The sequence below is a fragment of the Rhineura floridana genome, chromosome 2 (genome assembly GCF_030035675.1).
Source record: "Rhineura floridana isolate rRhiFlo1 chromosome 2, rRhiFlo1.hap2, whole genome shotgun sequence".
NCBI classification, from domain to species: Eukaryota; Metazoa; Chordata; class Lepidosauria; order Squamata; family Rhineuridae; genus Rhineura; species Rhineura floridana.
The window spans coordinates 222,157,609-222,178,804 of NC_084481.1; the positions used below are offsets into that span (position 1 = coordinate 222,157,609).

Sequence of the window (21,196 nt, forward strand, 5' to 3'; positions counted from 1 at the left end):
AAGAAGTTTCTAGTTCTGTCTTGCTTTTTTGGTCATCTGAAATATGAATACACCTGTTTTTAATTCCCAAAAAGCCACCACTCCCTCCTCCACCAAAGAACTCTTTATGATCTTGCATGCGCTGTTCCTTCTTACTGCAGCTGCCTCAAGTGCTTTTCTGTTTGAACTAAAGGAAAAACCCTCGCTTGGAAGGCACAGCAGTCACACCTCCTGGCTTTGGTGGACCAACATGTGCACATCTTTCCTTACCTTCCCACAGGCAGAGCAAATAGAATGCCCATCTAGAAACTTTACAGTGTTTACTAGCATCAAGAACAGAAAAATAATTTAGTAACTCCGTTTCTGTGGATCAGGCAAAGATCCATCTTTGGCACTCTACCTTTAGCTGAAAATTTTACAAGCAGGCCATGAAGTTGATTCTATTAACTGTGGGCTGTTCTAAACAGCAAGCAAGTAGAGGTATATTGCTTTTATATAGTTATATTTAGTAATATTTAAAAGATGCCACATTTACTAGCTTTTCATAGATGACAAATTCCCATGCAGTTCATTGGTATTACCAGTTCATACTGAAGCTTTGTACATTTCTCTACACATGGAATTATTTGCAAACGTGATACACCATTTGACGCTAGTGATGTACCATTTCTGCCACAGAAGAAAATGTACTAAGAATGTCAAGTTTACTCTTCGATGCCACAAGCTGGGAGAAGTTGAAACCACCTTAGCGTGGACTTTTTCCATGCTGCTTTCTGCTAAGTCTGAGATACACTTGTTTCTTGAACACAGGATTAGTGTTACTTCACTCAAGGTTATACTCGTTGTAGCAGTACTGTCCTTAAAAATGCAGTTTTGTAAGTGAGAAAAGCATCTTCCTTCCATCCCATAACACATCTCTTGTTAGTATGCATGTGAATATGACTGCAGTGTCATGGGCACCTGCTCTGCCTTATTTATGGCATGGCGAGTGACCACCGGTCACAACACAGCATCCAGAGGGCTTAAGTGTATGGCTTAGCCTCTTTGAAGGTATACGAGTTTCTCCTCTTGATAAAGGGGTGTGTTTTTTTATGATACCAGCAACAGGGTTGTTTTCCAGTGGGACTCACTATGACCCACAATATTGCTTTAGTTTTTATTTAGAAAGCCACATTTCCAACTGAATAGTGGAGTTATGATGGAGCTGAAGAGAGGCCTTCAGGTATTTCAGTGTTTCATACATACCGCCCTACATTGCCACCCTGGGCTCCTATAAATCAAATATAAATAAATAATAAAATAAAAATACATACACAAACACCTCCACTTGGAAGGAGCAGAGTTAAAATGGAGTGCCGACAAGACTATGTTTATTTTAAAAAAATAGATGGTTCACTTCTTTACCACTAAGTGTTGCTTAAGAACCAGAGTAGGGGTGGTCATTCAGAAAACAAGTCTAGACAGTCTGTTTCGAGAGAGCATGAGATGCTGACAATTCAAGCAACTAAAAAAACCAAGCCACTTAAGAAGCCATAAATAAGCAGGCTCCAACTAGAATGCTGATTAGAATTCTGATCACATCAAAAGTTTAGAGACACATGAAGATGGTTCAGACAGAGTCAAATCACTGGCCCATCTAGCTTGGTATTGTCTACACTGACTGGCAGCATTTTCCCAGGATTTCCGAGAAGGGTCTCTCAGTTCTGTCCACAGATGCCAGGGCTTGAACCTGGGACCTCCTGCATGCACAGCAGGCACTCTAACTCCAAGCAACAGCCTTTCCACAACTTACAATCCCCCGAGAATGAATGAAGCTACCCTTCTACTTTATCAGAACAGCAGTGCTAGGGGAAAAAACACCCTCCACAAGAGATCATAGAAAATGTTTATTCTGTTAAAACTACAGTTGAAGAACTATACAATATTTTACAAAGGGGCAAACATGTCACACAGGAGGGGGTGTGGATTTGTCCACCTATATAAAAAAACAAGGTTCTTTACAGGCAATCTTAAAATGTAGTCCTGCCACTTCAAGAATTTTAGTCCTCAAACATTGAGCAGCTGTTGCAAAGGATTCGTCCACCAACATCATCAGATCTAGAAGAAAGAAGATGGCAGTCAATTCAGTGTCCCTTTTTCTTCATTACATTCTAGGAAGCCAACACCAGCTCCATCACCTCTGACACGTGTAAGGAAGCCTTGAAGCTGAACAAATTAAGCTGTGGAGGAGGAATAAAAACCTAAGAATTACCTTGCTGGATTAACTCAAGGTCCAAATCAGATTAGCCTGCATATGGAGGGTGCTTTTAGCTATGGTGGGCAACAGCTTTAAAAGATCAGGCAATTCATGATGGATAGGTGTAGCAGTGACCTCCTGCAACAAATTATATAATGGCCTAGTTCACATGCAACACTAATTGTGGATGAGTGAGCATATGGGTACTCAGAGCAAAAAATCACACCTTCCCCTCTCCTGCTGCTCCCATGCTACCCGGAGCTCAGTCGTGGTTTGGCTTAACATTACGTTCGAACCCAAGCTCTCTGTAAGCAATGAGCTATAGCTAATAGTTTGACTGGAGGAAAATAAACCTTGAGTCTATATTCAGACATAATGTTAAATTAAACCACTGTTTTGCTCAGGGCCAGGGGACGGAACCATTTTTTGCTCTGAGTAACTACACACTCGCTTGTTCACACTTAGCCATGGTTTGGCTTAATGTTACATGTGAGCCAGGCCACTGTGCAAAGTACTGTATTCCCTTCTGTCATAAGACAAGACAGAAAAACCTCTGTAGTCAGCTCATCCCCAGTGGTATGGGGTATTTTTTCCCCTAATGCTTTATTTCTACATGGAAAAGTTTCTGTCTCCTTAGTTTATTAGTAACAATGAATGACTGCCTAATGCAACTGTAGTAGTAGACAAGCATGGCAGCTTCAAAGATATAATTAATATTGTTTTAAAATATTTATATCGCCCTCTCGCAAAACATCACGGCAGTGTACAGCAACATAAATATTTTAAAAATACAAAGCACTCATTAAAATGATTGGCTGCTCAAAAAACCTTTTAAAGAGCTGCCTGTCAGCAGCTCCAGGTAGGGACCTCCAACCCACAGGCCTAGTTAGGCTGGCACGCCTCCCCATTTGGCCCATGAGGCTGCTTTTGCCAAGCTGCCACATACAACGCTGAGAGCAGGGTCTGCAGACCATGCCAAACAATTGATGGTCAGCCCTTGCAAAACCTTGTTCCTTTGCTACACTCTTAATGGCCTGTGATCGGAAGTGGTGCCCATTGCTACTCTAGGACATCAGAAAGTTTTCTGGTGTACATTACCCTAATTTGCATAGGTAAATTTTCAAGATCACACTCATCCCCCTCCCTCCAGAAGGACCTTTTCCCCAATAATTAAGCTCAAACACTACAGCTTTTGGACCTCTCATTTGGCCCAAGATTTGACATTACAAAGCAAGGATATATTTACCAGCACAAGATAATTCTGTTGAATGCTGTTCTCTCCTGATTTTGTTTTTATATTAACTAGTCCCAAACTACAACCCAGGATTAAAAGGAACTCTTGCACATACCACAATGAGCCATAGATGATTTACACCTTTTAACATGTCAGAATTATTACCCCCCAGACCAAACTTTTGCAAATACTATTACCAACCAATCTGCTACACTCAGCATGCACAGTAGTCCAACACAACCTAATGAAGTTTTAACTCAATCCTAACCTCATAGATACTTACTCTGTAACAGAACACAAGGAACAAGCAACAACATTACAGCAGCTGCACAATTTGCTGCAATTCTGGCATATGTACCGATCACACTGCGTGCAAGCTTCTTTGACGTCAACTGTTCTTACGCATGAGGAGCAGGCCTTTGAAACTTCTACTGGCAGGTCTGTGCAGAAACACAAAGATTCTATGTTAGAATAGACTTCAGCACCAAGTGTCAGGAAAAGCACCTACTTCAGAAAGCAGAGCACAATCTTCAAGCCTAGGAAGCTGCCTTTATACAGAGTTAGACCACTGGTCCAGTTTCCTCAGTGTCTACACCAGCTTTTCCCAACCAGTGTGCCTCCAGATGTTGTTGGACCACAACTCCCATCAGCCTCAGCCAGCATTGCCAATGGCTGAGGCTGATGGGAGTTGTGGTCCAACAACATCTGGAGGCACACTGGTTGGGAAAGGCTGGTCTAAAGTGACTAACAGTGGCTTTCCAACCAGAGTGGCTTTCCAGCTGCAGTACTGAGGGACTGAAGACCTGTCCTGGGAGTGAGTACTTGAGCATCTGGGTGCTTGCTTGCTTGCTAGCTCCTCTGGGTTGCTGTGTCTCGAGCAGCTGAGGTCCCTGGTAAGTGCTGCAAGGACTGGGACCCCCTGCCAGATCCTGAATCCATAGAGGTTGCAGTCAATCTTGCAGCCTCTTGCATCAGCTCCTGGCTGGGTCAGGCAGCATAAAAGCCCGGCTGCCCTTGGGTGGCGTGTCTGCCGCCAGCGGGATCGCCACTGAAGAGGAGACACCAAAGGGGATCATCCCTTGGGAAGTCCCTTAGGGAGTCCAGAGGGCAAGGGCACTACCTCCTTCTATTTTTTTTTAACCAATCTAGAGGAGATTGTTAGTGGGGAGGGCTACAGTGCATGCACAGGGTGAGAGCCTGTGCAGTGAATTGAATGATAGGAGAAAATCGCCAGATAACTTCAGAGTGAGAGTCTGCAACTGGCGGAAGGCTGACCCTCCCTGGGTGTGAGACGGAAGGAAGTAGATGTGCCCTGTGTAAAAGAATGGGTCTGACTGTTCCCAATTATCTCAGAGGCCTACTGGGATAACTGGTTCAGGTAGGTTTTGTTGGTGGGCTCTTGTGTCCATATCAGGAGTATTACTAAGGAGGGACATGGGTGATACTACCCCAATCTCAGTGATCATGGATAGAGGGAGGTATAGCCATGGGACCACCACAGAAGACAAAGGCAAGGCTATCTGTGCCTTGTTCCTCACTCCCACTCCTCTCGTGGATGGGTTCCTCATTGCTCATCTGCTGTGCCCACTGGCCTGTGTGTGCTGTTGTTTAATGCCAGATCAGTATACAATAAGACCACACTCATCATGATTTGATTGTGGATGAGGGTGCCAATTTGGTGTGCATTGCCAAGGCCTGGGTGGGAGAGCTGGGAGGAGTTGATCTGACCCAGCTTTGCCCACCTGGATACTCAGTGCAACACCAGCAGCACAGGCTGTAGTGATGGGGGGGAGGGGTTGCTGTAGTCTACAGAACTTCCATCTCTGTCACCAGGAAACCACTCTGCCTTGGAGCTGGCTGTAAGGGCCTGCACCTGATGTTGGGCCAAAGAGACAGTAAACTAGAGTTGCTGCTGGTGTACCATCCACCCTGATGCCCAGCAGCTTCTCTGACCGAGCTGGTGGAGGCCATCTCAGCTGTGGTATTGGAGGAGCCCAGAACGATAGTGCTGGGGCTGCCTCTAGTGTTCCATGGCCTCCACAACAACCATGGAGCTGTCTGAAGTTGTCACCGCCCAACGCATAAGGCAGGGCACACCCTCAGCTTGGTTTTTGCTCCAGACAGAGGAACAAGTGTTTTGGAAATAGGGAGGTGGATGTCACCCCATTGTCATGGTCAGACCACCTCCTGGTGAAGTTTAGACTTATGGCACCAATCCTCCACTACAGGGGGAGTGGACAGATTAAGATGGTCGCCCCCAGGAGGCTAACAGAATCCACTGGATTCCTGCATGCCTTGAGGGAGTCCTCAGTAGATAGAGCAGATGACTCTGTTAAAGCCCTTGTCATGCTGTGGAATGAGGCGCATCAGGCTCTTAACATGGTTGCCTCTAAGTGCCCTCTCTGGCATTGTGGAGTCCAGTTTGCACCTTGGTACACCAGTGAACTAAGGACAATGAAGCAGGCTGGACAACGGCTAGAGTGAAAGTGGTAAAAGACATGCTGTGAGGCTGATCGAGCATGAATAAAACATCGTAACTGTGCCTACTGTGTGGCAGTAAGGGCAGCGAAGAAGGCCCACTTCTCTGCCACCATCACATCCTCAAGTAGCCGTCCAGTGGAGCTTTTCCATATTATCAGGGGTCTGTTGACATCTACTCCAGGAAATGGATTTTTGGACCCTTTGGAGGCCCACTGCGAATGGTTTGTAAGACACTTTGAGAGTAAAGTTGCTTGCCTCCATAGCAATCTTGATGTCCCATGCACATCTACTGTAGTCCCCGGTGAGGTGTCCAGTGCAACATCTGCTGCAACTTCTTGGGATTGGTTTCAGATGATGCAGCCTGATGACGTGGACAAGATTTTTGCAACGATGCAGCCAGCAACATGTCCTCTCAACCCTTCCCTACTTGGCTTATTAAAGCTTGCCGAGGAAGTTTGACCAAGTGGATCCAGGATGTGATCATAGCATTGTTGCAGGAGGGAACAGCCGCCCTGAAAGAGGCAGCGATCCAACCGGTCCTGAAAATCCCACCGTGGACCCATTGGTTTGTGACAACTACCGCCCAGTTGCAAATACCCCCTTTTTAGGGAAGGTGATTAAGAGGGTTGTGGCACAGCAATTGCAAGTACTCTTGGATGAAACAGATTATCATGACCCATCTCCAGGGTCATTTTCAGAGAACAGCATTGGGCGATTGTCGTTCGGCCCCCTGGTAGTTGTGCTGTGGGGTACCACAGGGTTTAACATCTATCTGAAGCCCTAGAGAGTGGTTATCAAGAGATTTGGGGCGAGGTGTCAGCAGTATGCTGATGATACCCAACTCTATTTGTCTGTAACATCTGAATTGGGAGAGGCCATGCAAGCCCTGGACTGGCACCTGGACTCTGTGGGCTGGATGAGGACCAATAAACTGAGCCTGAATCCTAGCAAAACAGAGGCGCTATGGGTTCGCGGTTCCTGAGTTCAGATAATTGGTCAGATGCCTGCTTTGGATGGGGTCATATTCCCTCTGAACATAGTCTTGGGGTGCTTTAGTAATCTTTGTTGTTAGAGGCCCAGGTGACCTCAGTGGCTAGGAGTGCCATTTACCAGCTTCGGCTGGTAAGATAGCTGTGACTGCTCACTGGGGCAGGATATCGCCAACATGTCACTCCATTGCTGAAAGAGTTGCCCTGGATATCCATTAGCTACCAGGCTAAGTTCAAGTTTCTGGTTTTAGTGTACAAAGCCCTATATAGCTTGGGACGAGGATACCTGAAAGATAGTCTTACCCCTTATATACCCAGTTGATCACTGCCTCTGCAGGCGAGGGCCTCCTGCAGATATCATCTTATCAGGAAGTCCATTCCGCACAACATAGGAAGTGAACCTTTAGTGCAGTGGCACCTACTCTTTGGAATTCCCTCCCCTTAAATATTAGACAGGCACCATCTCTGTTATCTTTTCAAGATGTACTGAAGACCTTCCTCTTTCAACAAGCCTTTTAAATAGAGATCTTGTCCCAGTCTGCGCCTCTGTTGGAATTGTTTTTTAATATGGTTTTAAAGCTTTTTTTAAAAAAATGTTTTGTTTTACCATGTTTTTAAAGATGTTTTGCTTTAATATATTTTAAAGTCTGCTTTTATGACATTTTAGAGTGTTCTCAGTGGTTTTAGTTTGCCATCCTGGGCTTCTATTGGGAGGAGGGTGGGATATAAATTTAATAAATAAATAAATAAAATTTAGAGGAGAGCCTCTCAGCTGTACTTGGAGGTGCCAGTGATTAAATTTTGACTGGTTACATACAAAGCATGTGCTCTTCCACTGAGCTATAGCTCTGCAGTTTGTGTCTGGTAAGATTTAAGTGTAATTTCAGGCCTTTGTCACACAACCAGTCAATAAACGCGACCATCACATTTTAGCCTTTGCATTATATCATCCCATGGCCCTGTTCAGTGACACCACTGCAACACCACGTCTGCACTGTGGGGAGCAAGTTGTCTAGCTGCTGGATGCTTCCTTTCTTAAACAACAACAAAAGAATGCTACCTAGATGTACCCTCCAAGCACAGTAGAGGAACAGAAAGCCTACTGTCCACCCAGAATTAGAAACCAAACCAACTTCAAAATTGGTCAGACACAAATTTTCACTTTGCACATGAATAAAAGCAGTATCAGAGTTATGCCTACTTTGTTCCCACATTAACCTTGTGACCCAATAGTTGAAGACAATAAACAGGTAAGAATCTGCCACATGGGTGCTTAACCGCTGGCTAACTTTACCTACCTCTTTCTCTTGCACAAGGCTGCAGAAGTTTTCCATCCTGCCCAATTAACATTTGTCCACTACAGCTATGCCGAGAACAATCTTCTGGTCTGTCCGCAAGTGGCTCTGGATACTGTGCAGTTAGGCAGGCTCCTCCTGTGCTGCCATTCCATATATTATCCATATAAGCTTGGGCACCTCTGAAGAGCAGCTGCTTTGTTTTCTCTGCAAAATGAACAAGGATAGAAGCAGAGGCGACAGTGGTACGGAAGACAGTCTGAACCGGCCTCCCACACCCAAAATGGCACAAATGAGTATCTTCCCCAAGAAAGAAAAAAGCCTGTATTAAGACATCCTCCCCTTCCCCAAAAGAAACTTCTGGTACAGAGGCAAGTTGGGATTGAAGGTGCCTACTACAGAGTATTGCTTATCCTGAATGGTAACTGGCTTCACTGGTGTATTTCCCAAATGCACCTGGAAGCACCAAGATGAATCCAGAACCTTTCGCATGCAGAGAACATGCTCTACCACCAAGCTATAGTCCTCCTCCATTTCAGTCTGGCATATTATTAGATGTCACAGTAGTGAGCAAATGATAGCAAGCAGCAGCAAGGATGTTCTCCCTAATTTCTTTAACCACAGTCTCCTCCAAAAGGAACCAACCATTTCCACAGCATCACAGCCAAACGGCAAGGCTTCTTCCTTGTATCTTCTACTACCAACAGATCACTCGCTAGGTGCTGCAAGTGAAGTAACAGCCCAAATAACAGACTCTACCTTCCCTGTACAGTATCCCTATAGAACTCATTCCCCCATTATGGGATCACCAATCTACATTTCACTCACTTGCCAATGTTCACAGGATAAAGGAACACCCCTTTAATGCACACTGCGGAAGATTCTTCCACCATGGGGAAAAAACACACATATTCATCTTCACTTCTGTAACAAGTACTTGTATTTTATGAATTTGTATTACACCCCCACAGCCACCGGTTACTGTTTTTTACTGTTTAGATTTTTATGCAACATCCAAGCAATGGTTATGAATTCATAAAAAGTTGATTTTCTAACATGAACTTCATTTTTAGATTTAAATGTGAACCAGAGATATGTCCGCTTTGACATTTAAAGGTTTTCATAGATTCATAGAATAGTAGAGTTAGAAGGGGCCTATAAGGCCATCAAGTCCAACCCCCTGTTCAATGCAGGAATCCAAATCAAAGCATTCCTGACAGATGGCTGTCCAGCTACCACTTGAATGCTTCCGCTGTTGGAGAACCCACTACCTCTCTAGGTAATTGGTTCCATTGTCGTATGGCTCTAACAGTTAGGAAGTTTTTCTTGATGTTCAGTTGAAATCTGGCTTCCTGTAACTTGAGCCCATTATTCCGTGTCCTGCACTCTGGGACGATCTAGAAGAGTTCCCAGCCCTCCTCAACATGGCAACCTTTCATGTACTTGAAGAGTGATATCATATCTCCCTTCAGTCTTCTCTTCTCCAGGCGAAACATGCCCAGTTCATTCAGTCTCTCTTCATAGGGCTTTGTTTCCAGTCCCCTGATCATCCTTGTTGCACTCCTCTGAACCTGTCCCAGTTTGTCTGCATCCTTCTTGAAGTGCAGAGACCAGAACTGTACACAGTACACAAGATGAGGCCTAACCAGTGCTGAATAGAGGGGAATTAATACTTCAGAAACTATACTGCTGTTAATGCAGCCTAAAATAGCATTTGCCTTTTTTGCAGCCACATCACACTGTTGGCTAATATTCAGCTTGTGATCAACGACAATTCCAATATCCTTCTCACATGTCGTATTGCTGAGCCAAGTATTCCCCATCTTATAACTGTGCATTTGGTTTCTTTTTCCTAGGTGTAGAACTTTGCATTTATCCCTGTTGAATTTCATTCTGTTGTTTTCAGCCCAATACTCCAGCCTATCAAGGTCTCTTTGAATTTTGTTTCTGTCTTCGACTTCCGGGAAGGGTGACTTAGCCTGTGCCTGCTTTTGAGACGGGCTCCTGCCTCAAAAGAAGCTTATTCAGATATATCAGTCAGTTTTTTCTTTTTTTTTTGACTGATTAAACTTCTCCCGGGTAGGGAGAAACGAAGAGATTAACCTCTAAGCCTATTTTTGTTGGGACGACCAGATCTCATTAATTTATGGGACGAGGTCCAGCCGACGAAGGTGGGACGGATTTTCAACAGCAAGCTCTATCTGTTAAAGCGAACGTTCATCTTATCTTCTAAGAGAGAACGCATTAACAGGCAAGCACCCTTCTTTCTATATTTTTCTTTTACTTGACTTAAATTGTTGCTGTTTAAAAGAGATTTGCCAGATTGATCGGTTTTTGACATCTCACTGGGGAGCCGTAACTTCTCTCTGCTACGCACTAATTAATAGCTTATCTCTGTTTTTGTTGCAAAAAGCTGTCCTGGATTTGCATTCTAAAGATACACACAGAAGAGGGATTTCTATTCCAGATTTTTATTTTGAAAAATATTATACTGTTTTGAGACTACTCTCTTTTTGGTCTATTTTATTTTGACGAATCTGTTTCTTGACGATTGCCATTAATTGTTTCGATCCTGGGAACTGCATTTTGTTTACTTAACTATTGGAGAGATAAGGCTGTCTGCTCTGTTTATACTGTGATGTCACCAAGTTTGGAGTATTAACCCAATTGTTGCTGAAATAAGAAGTGGTTTTCCTATATTTTTCTTTTAAAATGGCAATTAAGAAAGTGGCTGAGAATCTGGAAATAACTATGTTTCAGAAAATAATGGATGAGATTGAGATAACGAAAATTGAATTGAGTAAAATGAAGCAGGAGATTAAAGATATAAGGGTCCCTGTGAGAGAGGTGACCCTGGAAGGGGTCCCTGTGAGAGAGGAGACCCCGGAGATTGGAACAGGGGTCCCTGTGAGAGAGGAGACCCTGGAGACTGGAATAGGGGTCCCTGTGAGAGAGGAGATCCCGGAGATTGGAACAAACGTGGAACAGGAACAAGATTTGGAGTCTATGGACTTTAGAAATAAAATCTATTGTTTGGAACTCAATGTTATCTCTGAAGAAATTAATGAAGATTCTAGAGATAAAGTTATCAATGGCATGGATTATCTTCTGGACTGGAATGATGTGATGGAGCCCAATATAGAGAAAATCTATGGAATTAACTGCAGCCATGTGACAATGGAAAAACTTTTAAGAGATGACCCAGTGTGTTTTGAAAAAAAGAACAGAGATATGATTTTACAGCAGTATTTCAGCAACCTATTCAGAATGGATGGCAAGAAAATATTTGGGATAGAGGTAATTCCCATCAGACTCTTACTATATGACTATGGCTTTGACAGCAAGATTATTATGGAATACTGATAATGGAAGATTGGATATTGAAATTACTGGACTTAACAAGACTACTGAAGATGGAAGATGGAAAATGGAACTAATAGAGATAATAGAACAATGGCTACTGAAATTACTGAACCTAACAGATTCTGATGTGATGGATTAATTGAAATGTTTATTTTGACTATGGTTATGACAATAAGATTATCATAATTAGTAATGAGATGGATTAATTGATATGCTTATCTGGAAAAAAAAATTGATAGATATATTTCTTAAAGAATTGAAATCTCTCTTTGACTTTTTGTGGAAAGAATAAAGTAATGTTTATGAGATTTGATGATTAAGTAAGATAACTACTGGAGGAAAGTGATTTTATAATATGACTTAAGAGACAGGATTGCTATATATTATAGACTTATAACTGATTTGATCTTTGACAAATGGGAAGTCAATATTTTACTCTTTATTTTTTATTTTTGTTTTTTTTTTCTTTTTTTCTTTTTGTTTAACTATTTTTGATTTTGTTTTTTGTCTTTGAATGTTTTATGATTTTGTTTTGTATGTTTTATGAAAATTTGAATAAAAATTATTGAAAAAAAAAAAAAAGAATTTTGTTTCTGTCTTCCACTGTATTAGCTGTGCCCTCCAATTTTGTATCATCTACAAATGTGATATGCATGCTCTGTACCTCTGTGAGGCGTCCTTCCCTGGCTCTCCCTGTCAGGTTCCTACCTGCTCGTGGTTACTGCCTGTCACTAGGCACCACCAGGGACTCCACCAGTCCGGACCGCTCTCTCTTATGGTTTCTCTCCCCGCTCTAGCACAGATCTCAACAGATCCCCCTGCTAGGCAACCACCAGTAACGTCCCAATACTAGTATTCCCAGAGACTCTGAATACTGGTATTGTTATTCTCTTCACCGCTGCCACCATTTGTTACAGTTCCCCTTCAGCCTTGGTCATTACCTTACCCTCCCTTCTGGTCTGTGAAACCCCAGCCAAGGATCAGGCCTTTGGTAAACCAAATTAAGTATTTATTACAGATAACAAAGCTAACAAGATTAACAAGATTTCTTCTTAAGGCACATAAGCATATGGTTTTACTCAATACTAATCCGAACTCCACCTCCCTCCTGGCAAACAACTCTCTAAACCCCACCAAGCAACCCACTCAGTTCTCTTCTTCCCCCCAGTTTCCACTCTCACTCTTCCTTTTATACATTCAGCCATTTTAAACACTCAGCCAATCATCTCGCATTCTACTGCCCATTCACTCCCCCTCTTTCACTCCACTTACCATGTATCTTCTAAACAACCAACACTTACCATATATATATTAATATAGGAACATTACATTTCCCCCCATTAAACAACAGCAGAGTATTATTCCTGTTCCAGGATTTATACGTCGCGTTAACAAATAAAAGTCTCTATGTATGGGGAAAATGTCTTTCTTTGTTCCTCTGTCTGGTCACGTCACTGCAGTCCCAGCCACTTGCCTGGAAAGTCCATCGGCCAGTACATTGTCCTTGCCTTTTATGAACTGGAAGTCCACTTGATAGTCCTGTAGGGCCCAGGACCACCTCTGCAGCATAGTGTTATGGTTTTTCATAGTCTGCAACCATAACAAGGCCCGATGATCCGTAGTCACTGTGAATCTTCGTCCCCACACGTATGGGCGCAACTTGTTCAGTCCCCACACGACTGCTAGGCACTCCTTCTGGACCGACAAATAGTTTTTCTCCCTCGGCGTCAGCTTGCGACTCAGGTACGCCACTGGATGTCTGGTGCCTTCTCTCTCCTGTAGCAAGACGACTCCCAGCGCCAGGTCCGACGCATCTGTAGCCACGATGAATGGTTTCTCATAGTCTGGTGCTATTAATATGGGTCCTTGGCACAAGGCTTGCTTCAGTAGATCAAAAGCCTTCTGACATTCATCCGTCCATACCACACGCTCAGAACACTTCTTCTTTGTTAATTCATGCAAGGGGGTTGCTATTTCCCCAAAATTTCTCACAAACTTCCTATAAAATCCAGCCACACCCAGAAATGCCCTTACTTGTTTTTTGGTTAAGGGGATCGGCCACGCTTGTATTGCCTCCACCTTGCTCCATAAGGGGGTGATTTTCCCACTCCCCATCTTATGTCCTAAATAGATTACTTCCTTTAGTCCAAGCTGGCATTTCTTAGCTTTTATTGTGAGGCCTGCTTTTCTTAAGGCCTCCAATACTGTTGTCAGGTGTTGGACATGCTCAGGCACCGACTTGCTAAAAATGGCCACGTCATCGATATAGGCCACTGCAAAATCTGACATGCCTCGCAACACAGTATTGATTAGCCTCTGAAATGAACTTGGTGAGTTCCTTAGTCCCATGGGTAAGGTCACAAACTCATATAACCCATCTGGTGTACTGAAGGCAGTTTTGGCTCTGGATTGCTCGTCTAGTTCCATTTGCCAAAATCCTTTACAGAGATCTAGTGTAGAGATAATGGTTGCTGCCCCCAATAACTCTAACATTGTGTCTACCCTAGGCATAGGATACGCATCTGGGACAGTAATTTTATTGATTAGCCGATAATCAATGCAAAACCTTGTCGTTCCATCTTTTTTCGGAACCAGGACAATACTTGAGGCCCAGGGACTGATGGATTCCCTGATCACTCCTAATTCCAGCATATCTTCCACCTCCTTTTTGATCTCATTCAAAACTTTCCCATTCACACGGTACAGAACAGATCTGATTGGGGCATGATCTCCAGTATCAATGGAATGTATAACTATACTGGTTCGGCCAGGTTTGTTGCTAAAGAGATTCCTATAGGTTTTCAAAACTCTCAGAATCTCCTCTTTTACTTCCTCCTTCACCTCCTCTGACCATTCCACTTGATCTACCCCTCCTTTGTCTTTGCTTTCCTGTACCAAATCCGGAAGTTCAGGCCCACTTCCCTCAGGGAATAAGGTAACTTGCAACACCTGTGCATCCCTGGTATGGTAAGGCTTCAACATATTTACATGAACCACTTTGCTTTTGTTTAATTGGTCTGTGGTAATTACATACGTCACTGTGTCAAGCCTTTCTCTGATGGTATATGGTCCTTCCCAGTTAGCCGGTAATTTGTCATGTTTCCTGGGTATGAACGCCATAACCATATCTCCCACATCATACACACATTCCCTGGCTGTTCTGTCATACCAGTAACATTGCTTCTCCTGTGCTTGACTTAAATTCTTTTCCACCACCTCCATCATTGATGTTAATTTATTGCGGAATTCCAATACAAAATCTACTACAGATGTTTTGTACTCTCCCAGGGTTCCTTCCCATGAATTTTTTAATAGTTCCAAAGGTCCCCTCACTTTTCTAGTGAACATGAGTTCAAAGGGTGAGAAGCCTGTTGACTCTTGAGGGACTTCTCTACATGCAAATAAGAAGCATCCCAAACGTTCATCCCAGTCTTGTGGGTTATCTTGAACATAGCTTCTGGTCATGCCCTTCAAAACTCCATTAAATCTGGTTCTGTATTTGCCAGGTACTATCAATTGCTTCACTGGTTCACATTCATCCTTTCTCTCAGCAGGCATCCACAGTCTATATAAAATCCCATTCTCACACACAACTTGATTCCTCAGTTTGTCAGTGAAAGGAATCTGTTGGGTCAGAGCTTGTTCCTTTATCTGCTTCAAACTTACATCTTTATGCAGCTCTTCCCGGAATTGCTCTGCTTCTTTCTTATCAGAGACCACTTGATACAGTTTGTCTCCTTCAGCAGGCCTGCTAGTGGTTGCTATGGTGACCTGAGGCTGGTTAACAGATTCCACCCTGTTTGTTTCAGCCCCCTTAATATGGCTTCTTTTTCTCTGCCAATTTGCTGTCTGGTCACTACATAGATCTTTCCTTGGGCGCCCATTACATCCCTTCCCAGTATTACTGGTTCTTGTTGCTGGGCATTAATGCCTACTTTATATCGGCCCTCTCGGCCTCTCCAAGTCATATCCACCAGGGCCACAGGCAAACTTTCTGGATGACCCCTCACTCCTTGGATAGTCACAGTTTCCTGAGGTAATATTACCTCAGATTTTATTAAATCTGGCCTCAGTAATGTCTGAGCGGCACCAGTATCAAGCAATGCCCAATAATTTGCCCCTTGTACTCTCACTTCCTCTCTCAGACTTGAATCAAGGTCTGTTACTTCTGTCCAGTTTATCTGGCAGAACTGAACCTTTTTCGCTGTTTCTAAAGCCTTGGGCTCTGTTTTCACTGCCCTTGTCTGAGCAGGATTACTAATGGGGTTGGCAACCTCACATTGAAAACGTAGGTGCCCCCGTCTACCACGTTTGTAACATAATTTCTCCTCACTTTTAGGGTACACAGATCCACTCTGGGGTGTCCTGTGCCCTTCAGATTTTACTGGAGGACTCACTCGCTGTGGTACCACATCCCTTCTGCCAGCGTTATATGGTCTGGGTTTAAAATCTCTTGATGTTTTCCCCACCCAGCCAGTTCTGTTGGAGGCGAAGTGATCCGCCATCTCTGCGGCCTCCTGCACAGATGTAGGGGAACGGTCTTTGACCAGGAGCCTTATTTCTGGTGGTAACTGATGGTATAATTGATCCAATATCATGAGGTTTTTCACCTCCTCCACAGACTGAGCTTTTGCACTTGTCAGCCATTTCCCAAATATGTCCATCAGTTTTGCCCCCAGCTCCACGAAAGACCTTCCTGTCTGTATCTGGCAGTTTCTGAAAAGCTTTCTAAAATACTCAGGCCCCAGTCTGAATCTTTTAAACACTGCTTCTTTGAATTCAGCATAGGTGACGGGCCTGTCTGAGGGGTAATATTGGTATACCTCAGCCAATTCCCCTTTAATCAGGTTTGATAAATACTGCATGTATTTATCTTCAGGTAGCCCCCACAACTGAGCTGCTTTTTCAAAGGTGCTGAGGTAAATTTGAGGATCTTGACCAGGCTCATAGACAGCAAAGTCCTTTGGAGTAATTTTTATTTTTGCTCCATCTCTGTCTTTCCTTGTCTCCTCAGAGTGAAATTTCTCTCTATCAAATTTTAACTTTTCTACTTGTAATTCAGCATCCAATGCTCGTTGCTTCTCCCTCTCCTCAAACCCCATTCTCAACGTCTCAGTTTCCAACTCCCTCTGTTTGTCTTTTTCCTCAGCACAAAGACCCGCTGTTTGTCTTTTTCCTCAGCCTCCATCCTCATTCTCTCAGTTTCCATCTTCAACTTCTCAATTTCTAACTCTCGCTGTTTATCTTTCCCATCAGCTTCCATCCTCAATCTCTCAGCTTCCAACTCCCTCTGCTTATCTTTTTCCTCAGTCTCCCTCCTCAACTTCTCTCTCAAATACTCTATATAAGCGGGATTGCTTAAATATCCTTCTGGGGTCTCTTCCCTGACAGGTTGTTTTTGCTGGGCAGTTGCAAATCCTATAAGTGCTACCCTCAATTCATCTACCCCTTTACCCTCGTGAGGTAAATTGAATGTTATGCACTTCTCCACCAGCTCCTCTCTTTTCATTTTTATGTATTCAGCCATGGTGTTTGAGTTCACTCACTCTTTGCCACACACTCTTTGCCAGTCACTCTCACAAGTAATCTTGTTTTGTTATTTCTGTTTGTCACACCACTGGTAGGGATTCTCTAGTATTCGTATCTCACTGCTACAGCCAACACCTGTGATGTATTCTCCTTTGTCACCACGTGTCTTTGGGACTCTCTTTGGTTTGTATCTGGATTCTCTGTTGTTCGTATCCCACCGCTACTGCCACCACCTGTGAGGCGTCCTTCCCTGGCTCTCCCTGTCAGGTTCCTACCTGCTCGTGGTTACTGCCTGTCACTAGGCACCACCAGGGACTCCACCAGTCCGGACCGCTCTCTCTTATGGTTTCTCTCCCCGCTCTAGCACAGATCTCAACAGATCCCCCTGCTAGGCAACCACCAGTAACGTCCCAATACTAGTATTCCCAGAGACTCTGAATACTGGTATTGTTATTCTCTTCACCGCTGCCACCATTTGTTACAGTTCCCCTTCAGCCTTGGTCATTACCTTACCCTCCCTTCTGGTCTGTGAGACCCCAGCCAAGGATCAGGCCTTTGGTAAACCAAATTAAGTATTTATAACAGATAACAAAGCTAACAAGATTAACAAGATTTCTTCTTAAGGCACATAAGCATATGGTTTTACTCAATACTAATCCGAACTCCACCTCCCTCCTGGCAAACAACTCTCTAAACCCCACCAAGCAACCCACTCAGTTCTCTTCTTCCCCCCAGATTCCACTCTCACTCTTCCTTTTATACATTCAGCCATTTTAAACACTCAGCCAATCATCTTGCATTCTACTGCCCATTCACTCCCCCTCTTTCACTCCACTTACCATGTATCTTCTAAACAACCAACACTTACCATATATACATTAATATAGGAACATCACAACCTCCTCATCCAAGTTGTTAATAAAAATGTTGAAGAGCACTGGGCCCAGCTTATTTGGCACAGATGCGTTGTAGGAAATGACCATGCATTAATGCGCATGGAAACAGAGCTGTGCACTTTTTACTTCACCAGATACACAAAGCAGATGGAGGTTGAGTTAGGGATGCATAGCGATTGGGATACGAATGAAAAGTAGGGTACAATGGAGACTAAACTTAAATGAGCAAATATCACAGCTATGTAACCAGAATCAAAGTTAACAGGTGCAAAACAGGACACCTTTACAGAAATGTTGATTTCTGCCAATTTCAGTTTGCATGTAGTTCAGTCCTCTGGAATGCACACGTTTCCAAAATCAGGGGACAGGAGAGCTAGACTGACAGGCCTGCCAGCAACCACTTCTGTTCCCTTGACATACTGAAATAAAGAAGTTGCTCTATGTGCCCCCCTGCCAAAAGTGCATAGGCCTTGGCTTCAGAACATGATTCAACATCCCCAGAAGATGCAATTCAGCAGCAGCAAAAACAGTGTATCCTAAGAGCTAGTGCCATTAGCACAGAACTTTGGGGCAGAAGCCAAGGGCACCACTCAGCAGAATGAGACACACACGCATACTGCAGGCCTGGCATACCACATTGTGAATGAAGTAATACACATTACCTTCTAAAGAGAAAAAGACAGTTTAGACTATTAAGTCCAGAGTCTAAAAATCACCTAACTGCACCACTGACCCCTGGGCATGTGCAGAGTGGTTTCCCTTTGTAAGAAAGAACAAGCTTTGATTTGGATTCCTGCATTGAGCAGGGGGTTGGACTTGATGGCCTTATATGCCCCTTCTAACTCTACTATTCTATGATTCTAAGCTAGGCAAGCTTGAGCTCAAGCAACTGTGTGCTTAGAAGAAAAACACTAAGAGGTACTGGAAGGGTGCTTCTCTTCAAACACACACCCTTCAAGAGAACGTTACTGGCCCCTGTGCATGTGCACAGCGCTTTCCATTTGTTGTTATGTGCCTTCAAGTCGACAACAACTTATGGCAACCATATGAATCAATGACCTCCAATAGCATTTGTCGTGAACCACCCTGTTCAGAGCTTGTAAGTTCAGGTCTGTGGCTTCCTTTATGGAATCAATCCATCTCGTTTGGCCTTCCTCTTTTTCTACTCCCTTGTTTTGCCCAGCATTATTCTCTTTTCTAGTGAATCATGTCCTCTCATTGTATGTCCAAAGTATGATAACCTCAGTTTCATCATTTTCGCTTCTAATGACAGTTCTGGTTTAATTTGTTCCAAAACCCAATTATTTGTCTTTTCCGCAGTCCATGGCATGCACAAAGCTTTGCTCCTACACCACATTTCAAATGAGTTGATTTTTATACATAGAGATCGGGAACACCATGGTCTGAATGTGATGAGTGATACATCTTTGCATTTGAGGACCTTTTCTAGTTCTCTCACAGCTGCCCTCCCCAATCCTAGAAAAGAAAAAAAAGGCAGGCTTAAGCGCAAGCATCTCTGTGTTTAGAGGGAAACACAAGAGGTGCGTGGGGATGGGGCTTCCTTTCTAACAACCCCCCTTCAGGAAGAGACCGAGGCGTTTCAAGTCTGCCCCCCCCGACGGGAAACGCGCCCCTTTTGGAGGGAGGGGTGGATGGGTGGGAGATAGAAAAAAGATGAGGTAAGTTCCCGCGAGATAAAAATCTTTGGTCAACGGGGAAAGACAGCCGCTTCAGTTTTCTTGACCAAAGTTGTACTCTCGCGGGAAGACTCCGAGTTCTCCAAGCGCGCAACCCTCAACCGAACCCGCCTCCTTCTCACCGAAGATTTCGTGCCGATACCGCTCGCCCATGACGCCCTGGCTCAACTCCCTCAGCCTCACACGGGTCTTCAGCTGCACTGGGGAAGAGTCCCCGAACGGGCAAGAGCGCTTCGGCATGCCCTTCCCTCAGCACTGAGGGACGCGACCGGCCGACCAGGCCAGCGAGACCAAACAGCTTGCCACCAGGAAACAGTTATTCGTCTGTCGTGCCCTCCCGCGCGGGAAAACAAAAGTGGTGCTGAAGACCCAAAACAAGCCCGTTGAGTCAATGCTTCCTCCTCTCACAGCCCGCCTACCGTGGCGTCACCAGAATGTCAACCAATCGGGAAAGCAGAGCAAAGATGAAGAGCGTCGCTGAAAAGGGCTTTCTGGAAGTTAGCGGGCGTGGCGGTTTTGTTCGCGAGGTATAGACGTGACCGAGGATAGGGGGCGGGGTTTCCTCAAGGCGGGAATCTGCCGTCCTCCAGTCTCAGGCTTCCCAGCCTTGAGTGAGGTAGATGGTAGGAGTCGATGCGTGGTAGCAAAAGGGCCGAGGGCAGCGCTGTCATAATTGGGCTTCACAGGTACAAAAGGGCTCATTATTCAGACTTTTATTTATTTATAAAATATTTTTAGCCCGCCGGGAGTGCCCGCGGTAGCACTTTACTCTGTGTGAGTGTGGTGTAAAAAAACGGACTGCCATGCAACTAAATATAAATTATCAGCATTATCGCTGCTGTCTTATATTTTTACTGCAATTTTGTGATTAACTTCCCCCCCCCTGTTTTGTGTTGGTAGTCGCTCTGTGCTCCCGAATGAAGGAGCAAGATATTTAAAATATCCAAATAAATACATGAGCACATTGCTGGGAAGGACAGAGGAGAACCTCACCAGAAGAAGCAAAAATGCTGAAGCAAGCAGTTTTCACAAGTGACTTTTCCATTTCTTAGGCTGCAATCCAATACAAGCCTACATGCGAGTAAGTCCCACTGAACCCATTAGAGTAGACCTGTATTGGATTGCAGCCTTAATCTTCTCCAGTACTTCAGTCTCTTGCAGGGATCCCAATATATACTCTTAAACTCTCTCACACAATGGTTGCTATTGTGCCCCCTCCTTTTTTCACATAAGAGCCCTGCTGGATCAGACCAAAGGCCCATCTAGCCCAGCATCTTGTTCTCACAGTGGCCAACCAGATGCCCCAGTGGGAAGCCTGCAAGCAGAACCTGAGCAACAGGTATACTGAGGTATCCTGCCTCCAACTGCAGAAGTACAACATAGCCATCATGGCTAGTAGCCACTGATAGTCTTATCCTCTATGAATTTGTCTAATCCTCTTTTAAAGGCATCCAAGTTGACAAGGCACTTCTCAGATGAGGCACAGAAATAAAATTA

General features: G+C 44.1%; 1 protein-coding gene across 2 annotated transcripts; it reads right to left on the reverse strand.

Annotated features, from left to right (window-relative positions):
- Positions 1–1,852: 1,852 nt before the first annotated feature.
- On the reverse strand, positions 1,853–20,207 carry SIVA1 (SIVA1 apoptosis inducing factor). Of its 2 annotated transcripts, none has more exons than XM_061612310.1 (4): positions 19,822–20,204; positions 8,218–8,421; positions 3,733–3,889; positions 1,853–2,076 (listed from the first exon to the last, which is right to left on the reverse strand). In XM_061612310.1, exons 1-4 carry the CDS (start codon positions 19,937–19,939, stop codon positions 2,019–2,021), a joined length of 537 nt encoding a protein of 178 aa, XP_061468294.1. In that variant the 5' UTR covers positions 19,940–20,204; the 3' UTR covers positions 1,853–2,018. The 2 variants fall into 2 exon arrangements, with proteins under 2 accessions (XP_061468294.1, XP_061468295.1); XM_061612311.1 differs by lacking the exon at positions 1,853–2,076 and adding an exon at positions 2,085–2,198 and having other exon boundaries at positions 19,822–20,207.
- Between the last annotated feature and the right edge of the window lie 989 nt (positions 20,208–21,196).

What these genes read in the sequence shown, in the direction of transcription:
- SIVA1 (XM_061612310.1), bottom strand. Translation starts at nt 19,939, where the DNA reads ATGCCGAAGCGCTCTTGCCCGTTCGGGGACTCTTCCCCAGTGCAGCTG. An exon ending in GTATCGGCACGAAATCTTCG is followed by an intron (nt 8,422 to 19,821) that starts GTGAGAAGGAGG and finishes TTCATTTTGCAG; the next exon opens with AGAAAACAAAGCAGCTGCTC. An exon ending in TCCTTGTGTTCTGTTACAGA is followed by an intron (nt 2,077 to 3,732) that starts GTAAGTATCTAT and finishes TCTTTCTTCTAG; the next exon opens with ATCTGATGATGTTGGTGGAC.